The sequence below is a fragment of the Rhineura floridana genome, chromosome 17 (assembly GCF_030035675.1).
Source record: "Rhineura floridana isolate rRhiFlo1 chromosome 17, rRhiFlo1.hap2, whole genome shotgun sequence".
Lineage (NCBI taxonomy): Eukaryota > Metazoa > Chordata > Lepidosauria > Squamata > Rhineuridae > Rhineura > Rhineura floridana.
In genome coordinates this window covers 2,425,032-2,438,118 of record NC_084496.1, presented here as the reverse complement: position 1 = coordinate 2,438,118, position 13,087 = coordinate 2,425,032, and the positions used below count along the sequence as shown (strand labels likewise).

Here is a 13,087-nt window from a genome sequence, read left to right as displayed (position 1 = left end):
CCAGGTCTCTGTTATGCTCACTATATCAATGCTCTTCTCTAAGACCAAGCACTCCAGTTCTCCCATCTTGGTTCGGAGGCTCCTAGCATTAGCGTACAGGCACTTGTAAGCAGTGTCTCTCTTCAAGTGTCTTTGGCACTTGTGGTTAGGCCTGTGGTAATTTTGCTCTTCTGAATTTATATCCTGTGCCCCTGCTCTCACAATGCCTACTTCTAGGCCTACCCCTTTTAAAATTTCATCATTTCTTTGGTTTTTATCCCGGGGGGAGGTTTATTCCGAACCGGACCTTTCTCAGCTCCTGTCGGGTTTCCCCCCTCAGTCAGTTTAAAAGCTGCTCTGCCACCTTTTTAATTTTAAGTGCCAGCAGTCTGGTTCCATTCTGGTTCAAGTGGAGCCCATCCCTTTTGTACAGGCCCGGCTTGTCCCAAAATGCTCCTTGCTCCTTTGATGCTGGATGTGGTTCCCCTGAACACCTCAAGCAGCGTTTCCCAACCCAGTGCCCTGAAGATGCCCAGATAGACACTAAATCCTTCAGCCCCACCTGAAAATCTGTCCCTCTTCCCAGAGAACTCTGGGAATTGCAGTTGTGGAAGGGGAAGAAGGGTCTCCTAATAACACCCAGCATCCTTAGCACACTTCCCAGGATGCTCTAGGGGAAGCCATGACTGTTTCAAGTACTATGATACTGCTTTACATGTATAGGGCAAATGGGGCCTTGGTTGCTCTGGGACCCCTTAGAACTGTGGGGCATAAGAGTAAGCTGATCCCCTCACACACCCCAGACTGTTGAGAATGAAGCAAGATAATGTGAGAAGCCTTCCTAGCTCACTACCCTCTTACAATCAACTCTAAGCACATTCCACGTCACATCGCACAAACAGAACAAAGTACTCTCGTCTCCAAGAAAAGATTATTATTCTCAGATCCATATTTACACAGGTGAACTACAAACTGCAGCCAAGCTAAGGTACTAAGCTGCAATGTGACATTCAAAACGGATTAAAAAAAAACTTCCTGTCATGTCTTCCAGAGGAGGCAAGACAGGCACGGAATCATTTATCAAGTGCTCCCAGAGGGCAGATTAACCAATAATACTGCAATTTTTGATCCTGAGTGTACACATCCAGAAAAAAGATAAATCCAGGGGGAAAAAGAGGTCATTGCCCGCAAGTATTCACCGAGGCTCTGAACAAAACTTTGTCCTTCTGGACGTTGATTGTTATACTGCTGAGATGGAAAACTTCTGCAGTGAAGAAGCATCTTGATAACAGATGGGGTATGATCCTGCACTCAGTGCTAATAAGACCAGGCTGAAGGCAGGCCACAAGGGGTTCTTTTCAGAGAGCTTAGGGGCGCTTCCAATAAATGGAAGTTTGTTGCAGAGTGTTGTTCATGCATTCAGATTTTGTGCAGGATTTACACAACATCCTCCTCCTCAAAATGCCATCTGATTCTCTCCCCCCCCCCCCAGTTTAATCCAGATTTACTGTTTCTGTATTTTTTTGTTTTAACTTACTGGATTTTCCACAGAAAGGTAAATCCGGATTAAATGGGAGAATAATATGGGGTGGCATTTTGATGAGGACGTGGAAGTGTGTGGATGTTGCACAAAACTCGCACGCACAAGCAGCACCGAATCCACAATAAACTATGTGGAAGCACTCACTGTTTGAAAAAACTTAGGTTTGTCATTCATAGCGTGTACATTCAGCCTACGTTTGCTTCTGCTAAATCAAATCTTGCGGGGTCCCCCTCCCATAACCGTTATTCGTTTCATAAGCCAGGAAAAGCTTCACTGCATCATTTCATAGAGTGTGGAAATTGGCTTTATGGGTGCATTAAGACGTCAGGTTGCTATGCTCCCAGTCTGGCCATGACTTGCAAAGAATAGGGAGTTCGCTCGACAGATCCCTGCATAAAGCAAACCCCCTTTTTACGCTCCATCATGACACAATTTTTGCCACGTGGACCATCAGATCCTACACTCACAGCTGTGGATGTAGGCAAACAAGAAACCATAATGACAGAGCCACTGTCAGGAGCCAGAGATGTACGTATATCATCCTGCTTCAAGTCTGTTGTCCGGATGCACAAGTTCCTGTTCACTTTAAAGGCAAAAGAATAAGTGAAACCAATTGAGACAGATAACATTTGTCACCAATATATCCCAGAGGCACATCTAAACTCAGACTGAACTAACTGGCGCTGTTTTGCTACGGTGAACCCTGGCTACAGGAAAGGTTCTGAGAATTGCTGAGCCCTCCCACAATTCCTGGGAAGCCTTCTGAGGAATTCATGGCCACTAAACCAGTTTCAGGTAGGAGAACCGAAGGTGGCAGGATACAGCTACCCGTGGCATGCACGTGCATTTCCTCATCGTCTCTGTTCTCGGGCTCTCCAGGTGTTTGGGTGAATCCAGAGATGGAAACAGAAGGAAAGATATGAATGTGGACGCTGTGGGAAATGGCACTCTCATTATTCCACTTAAGCTCTCCAAAAAACTCTTTGTCTGCCTCTAACCTAAGTCTGTGGAAGATCACGGAAGAGAAACTTGTGGCTCTCCAAGTATTGCTAAACTATAGCTCTCATCATCCCTGGCCGCTGGCCATGCTGGCTGGGGCTGATGGGGGGCAGGAGTACAGCAAGAGCCAGAGGGCCACATCTTCTCCATTACCTACATAGGTGGACATTCACAGTATCAGTTACCGGCTGAACAGCCAATCAAAGAGGCGCATGTTTTGCAAGAAGTCCTCCTTCCAGGCGCAGGAAGAACAATTTTTGTGACACAAGGCGAAGAGGAAGAAGAAAAAGGTGCAGATTCAAGTGTTTCTTATGCATTAGCCCTTTGAGCTTGGAGAGGTAATCTTGGTTCCTTCTGTTTGTTTCTAAAGCCTGAGCAATTATGCAGCGTTCAGCGAGAGGCTTCATTCTGACTTCCGGAGCATCCAGAGGAATTCAGCCGCCAAGGCAAAAACAGTCAGTTTGTATCTTTACTACAAACAGGGGCTGCAAAAAAGCAAGGAAAGTATGTTTCCGATTCAGTTCCGTGTTGTCCAAAAATGGGGGACTCGTCAGTGTCATCTGAAAAGCGGTCTAGGGACTGTAGATGACCTCTCGCATTCAGCAGATTGCATCACAGGAAAGACCTGCAAATCCACATGTTGCTTCAAAAAAAATCTGGTGATCGGAAGTGTGATTCATCAGCCCTTCTGTGGCCTCTGCTTATTACAAACATAGCACATCTTAACAGCAACCACAGTGGTGCAAACCAATGTCAAAATGATGCTCAATTCATTGCCTTCTCAACCAAAAAAATAAAAAATAGAGTTCTATTGTATACAGACATTAAATGACAACTAGGTTGCCAGTTTCTGTTTGCTGAGAGAGTTCCTGTGCCTTTAACACAGGTGTGGGGTACCTGTGGCCCTCCAGATGTTGTTGGACTACAGCTCCCAGCATCCCTGACTATTGGCCACATTCACTGGGGCTGATAAGAGTCCAGCAACATCTGGAGAGCCACAGGTTCCCCACAGCTGCCACATGGGTGAATTTAGCAGGTGAAACTTTTGTTGCCCTGAAAATAATTAATTCGGAAAGTTTCATGGCAGCATTAAAAGTACAAGGACCCTACCGGGGGTGAAAATAGTGGGAATCCAATATTACCTGGTGCATTTTCTGGATAGCTCATATAGTCCTTCTTCACCCCTGCTCTCCAGGATGGGTTTACATGGGGCAATTCATACAATGATACCATGCCAGAAAATGCCCCACAGCAATGCAGGGTAGGGCACTGCTAGGATATGGTTTCAGATGCCACAAAGACATGCTTGCAGAGACAGTCAGGAACAGAGGGTTGTCTCCGCTGCTAGTCAGAGCTGACCCATTGACAATAATGGAGATGACTAACTTGGGTCAATGGGCCTACTTCTAGTTGGCTACATCCCACAGAGAGTGTTGGTCAATGGAAAGGGCAAGAATGGGCGAACGCATCTGTGTGAGGACGTTTCTGAGGATGTGGTCAGGTTGGCCCAACCACAGAAGCAACCCAAGAGGTTCCATGGGGCACAAATCAAGTACACTGCAATGCTGAAAGGCTTGGTCCAAGACATCATGCAGTGTCATATATTAGAGTTCTTCAACCTTGGGTTACCAAGTGCTGTTGGACTACAACTCCCATAATCATAACCAGCTTAACTAATGGTCAGGGATGATGGGAGATAAAGTCTAGCAACACTTGGGGACCCAAGACTGAAGAAGGCTGTAATACGGGGGGACACAGCTACTGAATTGTAGTTGCTGTATCAAAGGATCCTTGACTCTTGGATAACCATTTACATCAGGGGTGGGTTGCCTCCACCCCTGGACTAATTAGGGCCGCCAGGCTTCCCCTATTTGGCCTGTGAGGCCATTTTGCCAACTTGTGCTACACCTGACTTCACACATGACCTCAGGTTTGGGACAGGTGAAGCCATGGTCGAGCCAAAAAGGGATTTTCAGAGTCCTTTGTAAAGTGCTTTGAAACCCTGACTATCCATTGAGACACCTTTGCATTCCCAATAACCTACAGGAAGGATCAGCAACTAGAAGCCAATAAGCCAAACCTGGGCTGTTAGAAGCCCCTATAGTGAAGACAAAATGGCAGCTATGACAAAAGAACTTGCTAGCAGGCTGTTTGAGGGGAATGGGGGTCCACCACTCTGCATTCCCATCTCAGAATGGCCCTTCAGGGCTTCTCTATGGGGGTCATAATGACAGAGGTTTGTGGCATCTGAAATCCACCTTGGATCCAACACTGGCTTGAGCAAAGTGCCCCTAGATCAATAGGACTAGAATCTTGCTCAGAACCAAGCCCTCTTTAGGGGTATCACAATCCAAAGCTGGACAGCACTCTGCTTCACGGAGAGGAAACACCCAGGCTTCCGTAGCTGGTCACGGATGCAAGATGGTCACACCTGAGTAAAAAACATGAGGAGAAAGGTCTGGGTGATGGGAAGAAGATACAAAACTGGGCTCGATCCAAGTTAAAGATTGAAATGGAAGACGTAATGGCAGGAGATAGCAAATGGTCCGGTGAGCAGGTGGTATCGATAGAAAGGAAAGCCAGAAGAGAGTTTCCATTCCTCCCTTCATATCTGCCAACGTCCATCCTGCCGCATCTTATAGAAAGGATTCCCAGCCGATGGAGAAGGGCCGTGCCAAATGGCTAGTTTGGAGTTGGATAGGTCAGCGAGGTGCAGCGTGAGTGGGTGTTTCAACTTCTTTACTCCCTCACATTCTTGTTGTCTAGAAAACAGAGAGAAAAGGGTCCAGATCTGACAGCTGCCATTCCAAAAGGGCAAGTAGATGCACGGTTACTTGGGAAAAGGCCCCAATGAACTCAGCGAAACTTGCTTCCAAGTCAAATTACAAAGGACTAGGGATGGGATCTATTGGCCAGTGCCAGTTCAAAAGCATTCCATCCACCTAACAGGCTTGGCATCGATTCGAGTTCATTCTTTATTTGATAGCCGCTGCTTTTACCAACTGTGTTCTTTTCAGCTTGGAAAAACCATCAACATTAATACTGATATTTTTTAAGGAAATATATATTTTGAAGGAAATATCAATATTTTAAAAGAAAATATCGATAAATTATCATTCTTGAAATTGATATTTTCAAGGCAGATTTTTTTTTAAAAAAATCCATTTTCAGAATTAGCCATGGAAATTCGCTACATTAAAATCCAATCCTCGACGACTGAGAAGAAGCAAATCAATGAAAAATTCAGTACCAAGTCCAAATTTGGCAAAGTTCTAGCACATCCCTACAGAGAACTGGGCTACAGTCAGTGGTGGCTGGTGCCCATTGGGACTGGAGAAGCGGAAGGCAGAGAGCCCAACCATAGGCGGAGCCAGTGAGAGGCGGAGCCAGCTCATTCTAGTTTTGCCCCCATCTCCTCCTACTTCTCCCTGCTGAGTTCTACAAGGGGCAACACTGAGGCCAAGGTGGAAGAAGCTGGCAGGCATTGCCACCCCTTGGACTAGCTGTTAATTAGGCAGGCAGGCAGGGGGTGGCTGAGGGTAGTCTGGGGCAGGTGGACCCATTTGCCCCAGTGGACCAGCATCCACCCACTACTTGTTGTTATGTGCCTTCAAGTCGATTATGACTTATGGCAACCCTATGAATCAGCAACCTCCAAGAGCATGTGTCATGAACCACCCTGTCCAGATCCTGCAAGTTCAGGTCTGTGGCTCCTTTATGGAATCAATCCATCTCCTGTTTGGCCTTCCTCATTTTCTACTCCCTTCTGTTTTTCCCAGCATTATTGTCTTTTCTAGTGAATCATGTCTGTACTGAAAACCCCAACAGATATATTCAGGTCCTGAGTGATGCTCCTTGGCTAAACAATAAAAGATCTGAGATTTGAGATATTCAAGTCCTGGCTACTGAAGAGCCCCATTTGGACTGGAATCTCGCTTGATTTTTAAGGGAAGGGCCATAGTTCAGTGGCAGAGCACACACTTTATATGCAAAAAGGCCTAGGTTCAACCTCCAGCATCTCCAGGTAGGGCTGGGAATGTCCCCTGCCCGAAATCCTGAATTGGCAGCTTCCCATGTTCCAGTAGAAGGACCATTGCACAGTTACACAAGAGCTCCATCAGGCTCGCTCCTGCACTCTACGCTGCCAGTATCAGTCACCTGTGTACATACCCAGTGTATAAAACTAGGCTGGTGTCCAGTGCACATATAAAATGATCTTCTGCTGTAGAAGCCAGCAAAGAAGCTTGCTGCTGCTGCTGCTGTTGTTTTAATACAAGAAATCATGTCAGATTTTGCACCAAGGGCCAGTTTCTGTGTGCGCAGAATGGGACTGCGGAAACATAGACTCCACTGAGCCCTGCTTAAAAACCATTTGTTCGCTTCCAAAACATTAAGATCTGATTAGTAGAAAATTTTGCAAGCCAGAGAGTGAGAGAGTCAGCTCACCTTTAGGGACAAACTTGAGAGAGCTGCTAAATATTCAGAAGCGAGACTGGCCCTTTTTCGGGCCATCATTGATGAACTCATGGCCCAGACCATTGCCACACTTGCCACACAAGACCTAGAAGGAAAGCACATGAAGGCAAAGTATAGTGAGACAAAACTCCTCAGCCCTATGTAACTCTCTTGCATATGGTTGCTTCCTCACTAGGATATGGTAGCATTGCTGAGGCACTGGTTTTCCACAATCAGCCGAAGTGGAATTAAAATGCTGATTACACATGCAAATTAATACAGCGCATTATTTATCTAGAACTGCCTATCCCCATAGTGGAGATCCTTCTCTAATGTTTACTCAGAAGTATGGCCCCCTCAACATAGCCTCCCTGTAACCTGAATTAGAAAATTTATCTGCAAGGCTTCTGTCTCTAATTCCTTCCTCTGCAGTGCAACACAGATTTACTGATGTATAGCCTCTTAACTAGTCACCTCCTGTTCCTTGGAGTAAGGAGAGGTACTTTAATTATTTTTTTCCTCATTATTTGTGGGTTTTTTTTTTTAAAAAAAAAGCAAAATAGGAGGAAGCTTCTAATTAGAAGCACAGCAGCTCTAAAATGCCACAATAGTGCTTTGCCACTCCACTCTGGACAGAATGAAGTTGTAACTGTGTTTTTGGTGGTGTTCAGTTTTTTTGGAGGACAGCAGCGCCACAGAACAGGTGTAAAAAAAATGGCAGGGCAACAAAGAAACCACTCCAATGCAACGAACTGACAGCAGCGTTGAATGAATTATCTGCCGACGTTCAGAGGCATGCTCCTCTCTTAGACACTAAAAACAGATTCAAGGGCTTGACCCTTTGCTGAGGTTTGGCTTGGTTCAACCCAGCAAGAGCCCCTCTGCTCTTACCTTGAAGGTTCCTGGGCGTTCTAAGTGCTTGGAGACACTGTCATCATGGATCGTTTCGGTAAAAGCCGGCCACGGGGATGAGTGAGCGTATTTGGATTTGCTGGAGAACAGCTCGTAGCCACACTTGGAGCAAATGTATATACCTGTGCATGAAGATGGAAGCAGGGAGGAAAAAGGAATGAGATCCCAGGAATATATGCAGTGAGCCGCTGGTTTACTACTGGGCATACCCATGCACAGGTTGAGCAGATGGGAAGCAAGCATGCTTCTGGGCTACACAGGTCTCAAAGCAGCAGCATCCTAGCATCCAAATATTCCAGCAAGCTCTGTTAGTTAGCCAAAACCTGCTTTACCAACTTTTGCCGGCCATCTCCAAAGTCGTCTTCTCTGAACAGACTGCTTCTTTCAGCCCCCACTTAAGCAGGGGAGATGCCGTGCACGTTCTGGATGATTGGCTGAGTGTTTTTTTTTTTTTTTTACAATAATTTTTATTCAAATTTTCATAAAACATAGAAAACAAAATCATAAAACATTCAAAGACAAAAAAACAAAACAAAACAAAAATGATTAAACAAAAAAAAATAAAATGTTGACTTCCCATTTGTTACATATCAAATCAGTTATAGGTCTACAATATATAACAATCCTGTCTCTTAAATCATATTATAAAATCACTTTCCTCCAGTAGTTATCTTAATTAATCATCAAATCTCATAAACATTACTTTATTCTTTCCACAAAAAGTCAAAGAGAGGTTTCAATTCTTTAAGAAATATATCTATCAATTTTTCTCCAAATAAACATGATTGGCTGAGTGTTTGGATGGCTGAGAGTATAAATGGAAGGATGACAGTTGAATCTGGGTGGACGTGAGTGGGTTGTTTGAGAGGTGTTTGGTGGACGTTACGCAGAGCTTGGAAATGTTCCTTTTTTGAACTACAACTCCCATCAGCCCAATCCAGTGGCCATGCTGGCTGGGGCTGATGGGAGTTGTAGTTCAAAAAAAGTAACTTTTCCAAGCTCTGTTAGTGGGTTGTTTTGGTGGAGTTTGGAGGTGGGTGTGAGTTGGTGTATGTCAGGAGAGTGTGGAGAAAGAGGGAGGTGGAGTTCGGATTAGTAATAAGTCAAATATCACAGTAATAGATGAAACCATAAGCTTGTAGATCATTATCAAAGTTATCTTGTTATTAATGTTACTTAATAAATACTATTTTGGTTTACCGAAGGCCTGATCCTTGGCTGGGGTTTCACAGACCAGAAGGGAGGGTAAGGTAATAACCAAGGCTGAAGGGAAACAGTAACAAATGGTGGCAGCGGTGAAGAGGAGAAGATAACATTATAAGTATCCAGAGCAACCCTGAGTTATGAGTTATCTGCATTGATACAAGGGGGTTGAGAACAGCATAGGCACGCAGTCACGAATGTAACCGGATAGAGAGACTCAGGCAAGGTCTCTGGGAACATTGGTTGCAGAACGTGACTGGTGATGCTGCCTAGCAGGGGGATCTATTGAGATCTGTGCTAGAGCAGAGAGAGAAACCATAAAAAAGGACAGTCCGGACTGGTGGAGTCCCTGGTGGTGCCTAGTGAAAGGCAGTAGCCACGAGCAGGTAGGAACCTGACAGGAAGAGCCAGGGAAGGGCGTCACAGACACCTCTTTTATTTATTTATTTATTACATTTATATCCCAAGGAGCTCAAGGTGGTGTACACCGTTCTCTCCTCCCCATGTTATGCTCACAACAGCCCTGTGAGGTAGGTTAGGCTGAGAGACAGGAACTGGCCCAAGGTCACCCAGTGAGCTTCATGGCTGAGAGGGATTCAAACCCTGGTTTCCCAGGTCGTACCCCAACACCCTAACCATTACACCACACTGTCTCCCAAAATTTATGCTGTTCTGCTGTTAGAATGGTTCTACATCTTTTAAAGGTATTATCTGTTTCTGTAACTGTATATTATAATGTTGTAACCCACCCTAGGACTGGGTTTGTTTGTTTAATAAAAATAAACAAAGTGGAATCTAGCCCTTCTTCCCGAAGGAGCCCAGGGTGCAAACATCAAAGTTAAAACAGTACAACTTAAAATAAAATCAAACATTTAAAAACATTTTTAGAAATGATTTTAAACAGTCTAAAAGCATTTAAAAACATGTTGTGCACCTAAAAATATTTTTTAAAAAAACACTAATGGTGATGGGTGGGGAAGAAATCTAATCAATCAATCAATCAATCATAGAATTAATTAATTAGCCCCATCATAACCCCAACCGGTACCAAGGACAGTGCAAATGCTTTCTTGCCATGGCATGCATCCCATTTCTGGGACTGAGGAGAAGGGAATATAAACCTCTGAGAGTGAGCCAGTGTGGCATAGCGGTTAAGGTGTTGGACTAGGCCCTGGGAGAGCAGGGTTTGAATCCCCACACAGCCATGAAGAGCACTGGGTGACCTTGGGCCAGTCACTGCCTCTCAGCCTCATGAAAACCCTCTTCATAGGGTCGCCATAAGTCGGAATCGACTTGAAGGCAGTACATTTCCTTTTCCTTTAAATACTGGGGTAGGGGGCTTTTTCAACCAGTCTGACCTCCAGCTCCTCCACGGGGCTTTCTCTCCTACAGTTGGGGGGGCACCCAGTGGACGCTCTGCGGCTGCCAATGTGTTCCCATCACAGGGGCGCTGAATCCCCTATACCTCTTGGAGGCAACCAGCTTTCTCCTGGCAGCTGGCCCCTCCAGAAGATCTCTCGCTTGCCCACCACAGCTCAGAGGATCCAAACAACCCACCAGGACCTCTGATTCCTCTAAGCGCGCCAGACTCGCAGCGGTGCCGTTAGAGGCGGACTTTGGGGCAGGAGCCCAGGGCCCCTCTAACGCATCGTGAAGAACGTGAAATCATCCTCTCATCGTCCTCACGGGGGGGTCTCGCCCTGTCCGATAGCTTTGGCCCACCGGGTGCCCCCCCCAGACGGCACGGGGCTGATGGGAGTTGTAGTCCAACAACATCTGGAGGGCCAGCAGCTCCTGGTGAGACCACGCGATGACCAGAGTCTGAAAATGACTCCCCACTGCCCCAGAGAGTGCAATCCCTCCGGCCGGTGGCCCATATCGGGGATTCTCTCCATGCATCCATCCATCCCCGGGGCCATGGAAGGGAAATCAGTGCCTTGCTTGCTGGCTTGCGGAGGAGGGCGAGAGTGTGTGGCTCGGGCAGGACTAGCGCCTTCGCCCTGTGGGCGCTCGCTTTCCTCTTACCGGGCTCGAAGTGCTCCTGATAAACCTCCCCTCCTCGGAAGACGCAGAAAGACATGACGGCAGCGCTGGCTCTCCGCTCCTGTCGCCGCTCGCTCCGGCCGCTTCTTCCCGCTTATATAACCGACCGCCCTCGGTTCCTCCTCCGGGAGCTCCGGGAGCACCGCCTCTGCCGCCGCAGCCTGCAGTTCCAGCGAGAGCGCCGCCAGGAGGCGCTGCCGGGCAACGCTCCGCCGCCCGCGGAAGCCGCGCGCGCAACGTTGGACGTGCGGAGGAGGGATTCTCCGCGTCTGCGGCAGGGGGGCCACCAAAGCAGCTCAGTATTATTATTCATCACTTTATTTGTTAGATTTGTATCCCGCCCTTCCTCGCGGCAAGAGCCCAGGGCGGCAAACAAAAACGCTCTAAAACATCTTAAAAAACAGACTTTAAAAGACATTAAAGCAAAACATCTTTAAAAACATCTGTAAAAAAGAGACTTTTGAAAACATCTTAAAAAGCCATTGTTGCATGCAAGGCGGATACTGTACCACTGAGCTATGGCCCTTCTCCTGCCCTTCCTGTTTTGTTCTCACAGCAACCCTGTAAGGTAGGTTAGACTGAGATAAATTGTAACGGGCCCAAGGTGAACTTCATGAATGAGCATCAATGGCAGCTTTCCAGTTTGCCAATTTGGGTATTTAAACTGACCACCCTGGGGTAATAGACAAGGTGAGCTGGTTCTGAAGTGAAGTCCAGATATATAATATTCACTTACATATATATGTTACAATGTTATTTTATTGTTCAATTGCTTTTTATTTTTCCATGTTATCTGATTGGAGGCTCCATTTGTTGGTAGTTATTTACTATTAAATAATAAAATACTTCTAACTAGATTGTTTTTCCTCCCGTTATAAATCTCTCAACATATATCTATGTATATAGGAGAAGCCCCATCTAGATTGGCATTCTGCCGGCTTTTGAATAGACACCTGTTTACATAGGCATTCACTTCATTGCTAGACCTAACTGCTGTGGTTTTTTATGGGATTTTTAATAATTTATTTTAATTATGGGTGTTAATTTTTAACATTTTAATTGGATTGTTTTATTGTGCATTTTAATTACTGGAGGTTTATATTTTAATGTTTGTGTATGCCTTTTTAAAATACTGTTCATTCCTGAGAAGCCTATTTTGGCATTTAAGCGGTATATAAACGAGTAATTAAATTAGTAAACCCAGACCCACAAAATTAGCAGCAGGATGCGAAATTCACAGGGTCAGTAAAATAATCCATCTCCCAGGACCAGCCAACTTTTGCAAGTGCAGCAAGAGCTTAGGCTGGATGTTTGTTTGTTTTTAAAGAAAATAAATAACATTGTAAGGGCAATTCAGGAGTTTGTTTCTGAGTGAGGGTATGGTGTTAATCCTATTCTGTCTCTGGACTGAAATGGGTTTGTAAAGTAAAGAAAGAAAGCCCAGTAAAACTGATCTAATTTTCTTTAATGCTTCAGAACAGGGGTTCCCAAACTGTAGTCCATGGAGCACCAGTGGTCCACGAGCTTCACTCAGGTGGTCCACGACATGTCCTCATTAAATATCAATACTGATTTTTAATGGTGTTTTTATTATTTATTTTGTTTCTTAGATTGCATTTTATTGTATTAAATATCTGGGCCTACATTTTAGCCACAACGCCAATTGGAAGAAGCATTTTGACGAAACCAAACTCCTAAGTGTCAGAACCTGTGCCCAAATTCGCAGATTTTTTTACTCTCGTGGGGGCCAACTGGTTAAACCTATGTTAAAAGTCTACCAAGCCAAAGTACTGCCAAAGATTCTCTATGGTGTAGAACTTTGGGGCTCGGCAGTCAAGTTGAAACTCGAGGTTCTCCAAAACTCTGTAGCGAAGCAGATGACCGGGCTTCTGCCTGGAGTGCCCTCAGCCCACGTGAGAGTCGGGCTAGGCCTCCCCTCCTTGTCGGTCAGAG

The 13,087-nt window shown here is 45.5% G+C and overlaps 1 protein-coding gene across 1 annotated transcript; it reads right to left on the bottom strand.

The window, feature by feature from the left end:
• Positions 1 to 891: 891 nt before the first annotated feature.
• Positions 892 to 11,262, bottom strand: MSRB1 (methionine sulfoxide reductase B1). Its single transcript, XM_061600007.1, has 4 exons — positions 11,117 to 11,262; positions 7,868 to 8,010; positions 6,968 to 7,082; positions 892 to 5,283 (listed from the first exon to the last, which is right to left on the bottom strand). Exons 1-4 carry the CDS (start codon positions 11,169 to 11,171, stop codon positions 5,261 to 5,263), a joined length of 336 nt encoding a protein of 111 aa, XP_061455991.1. The 5' UTR covers positions 11,172 to 11,262; the 3' UTR covers positions 892 to 5,260.
• Positions 11,263 to 13,087: the final 1,825 nt, after the last annotated feature.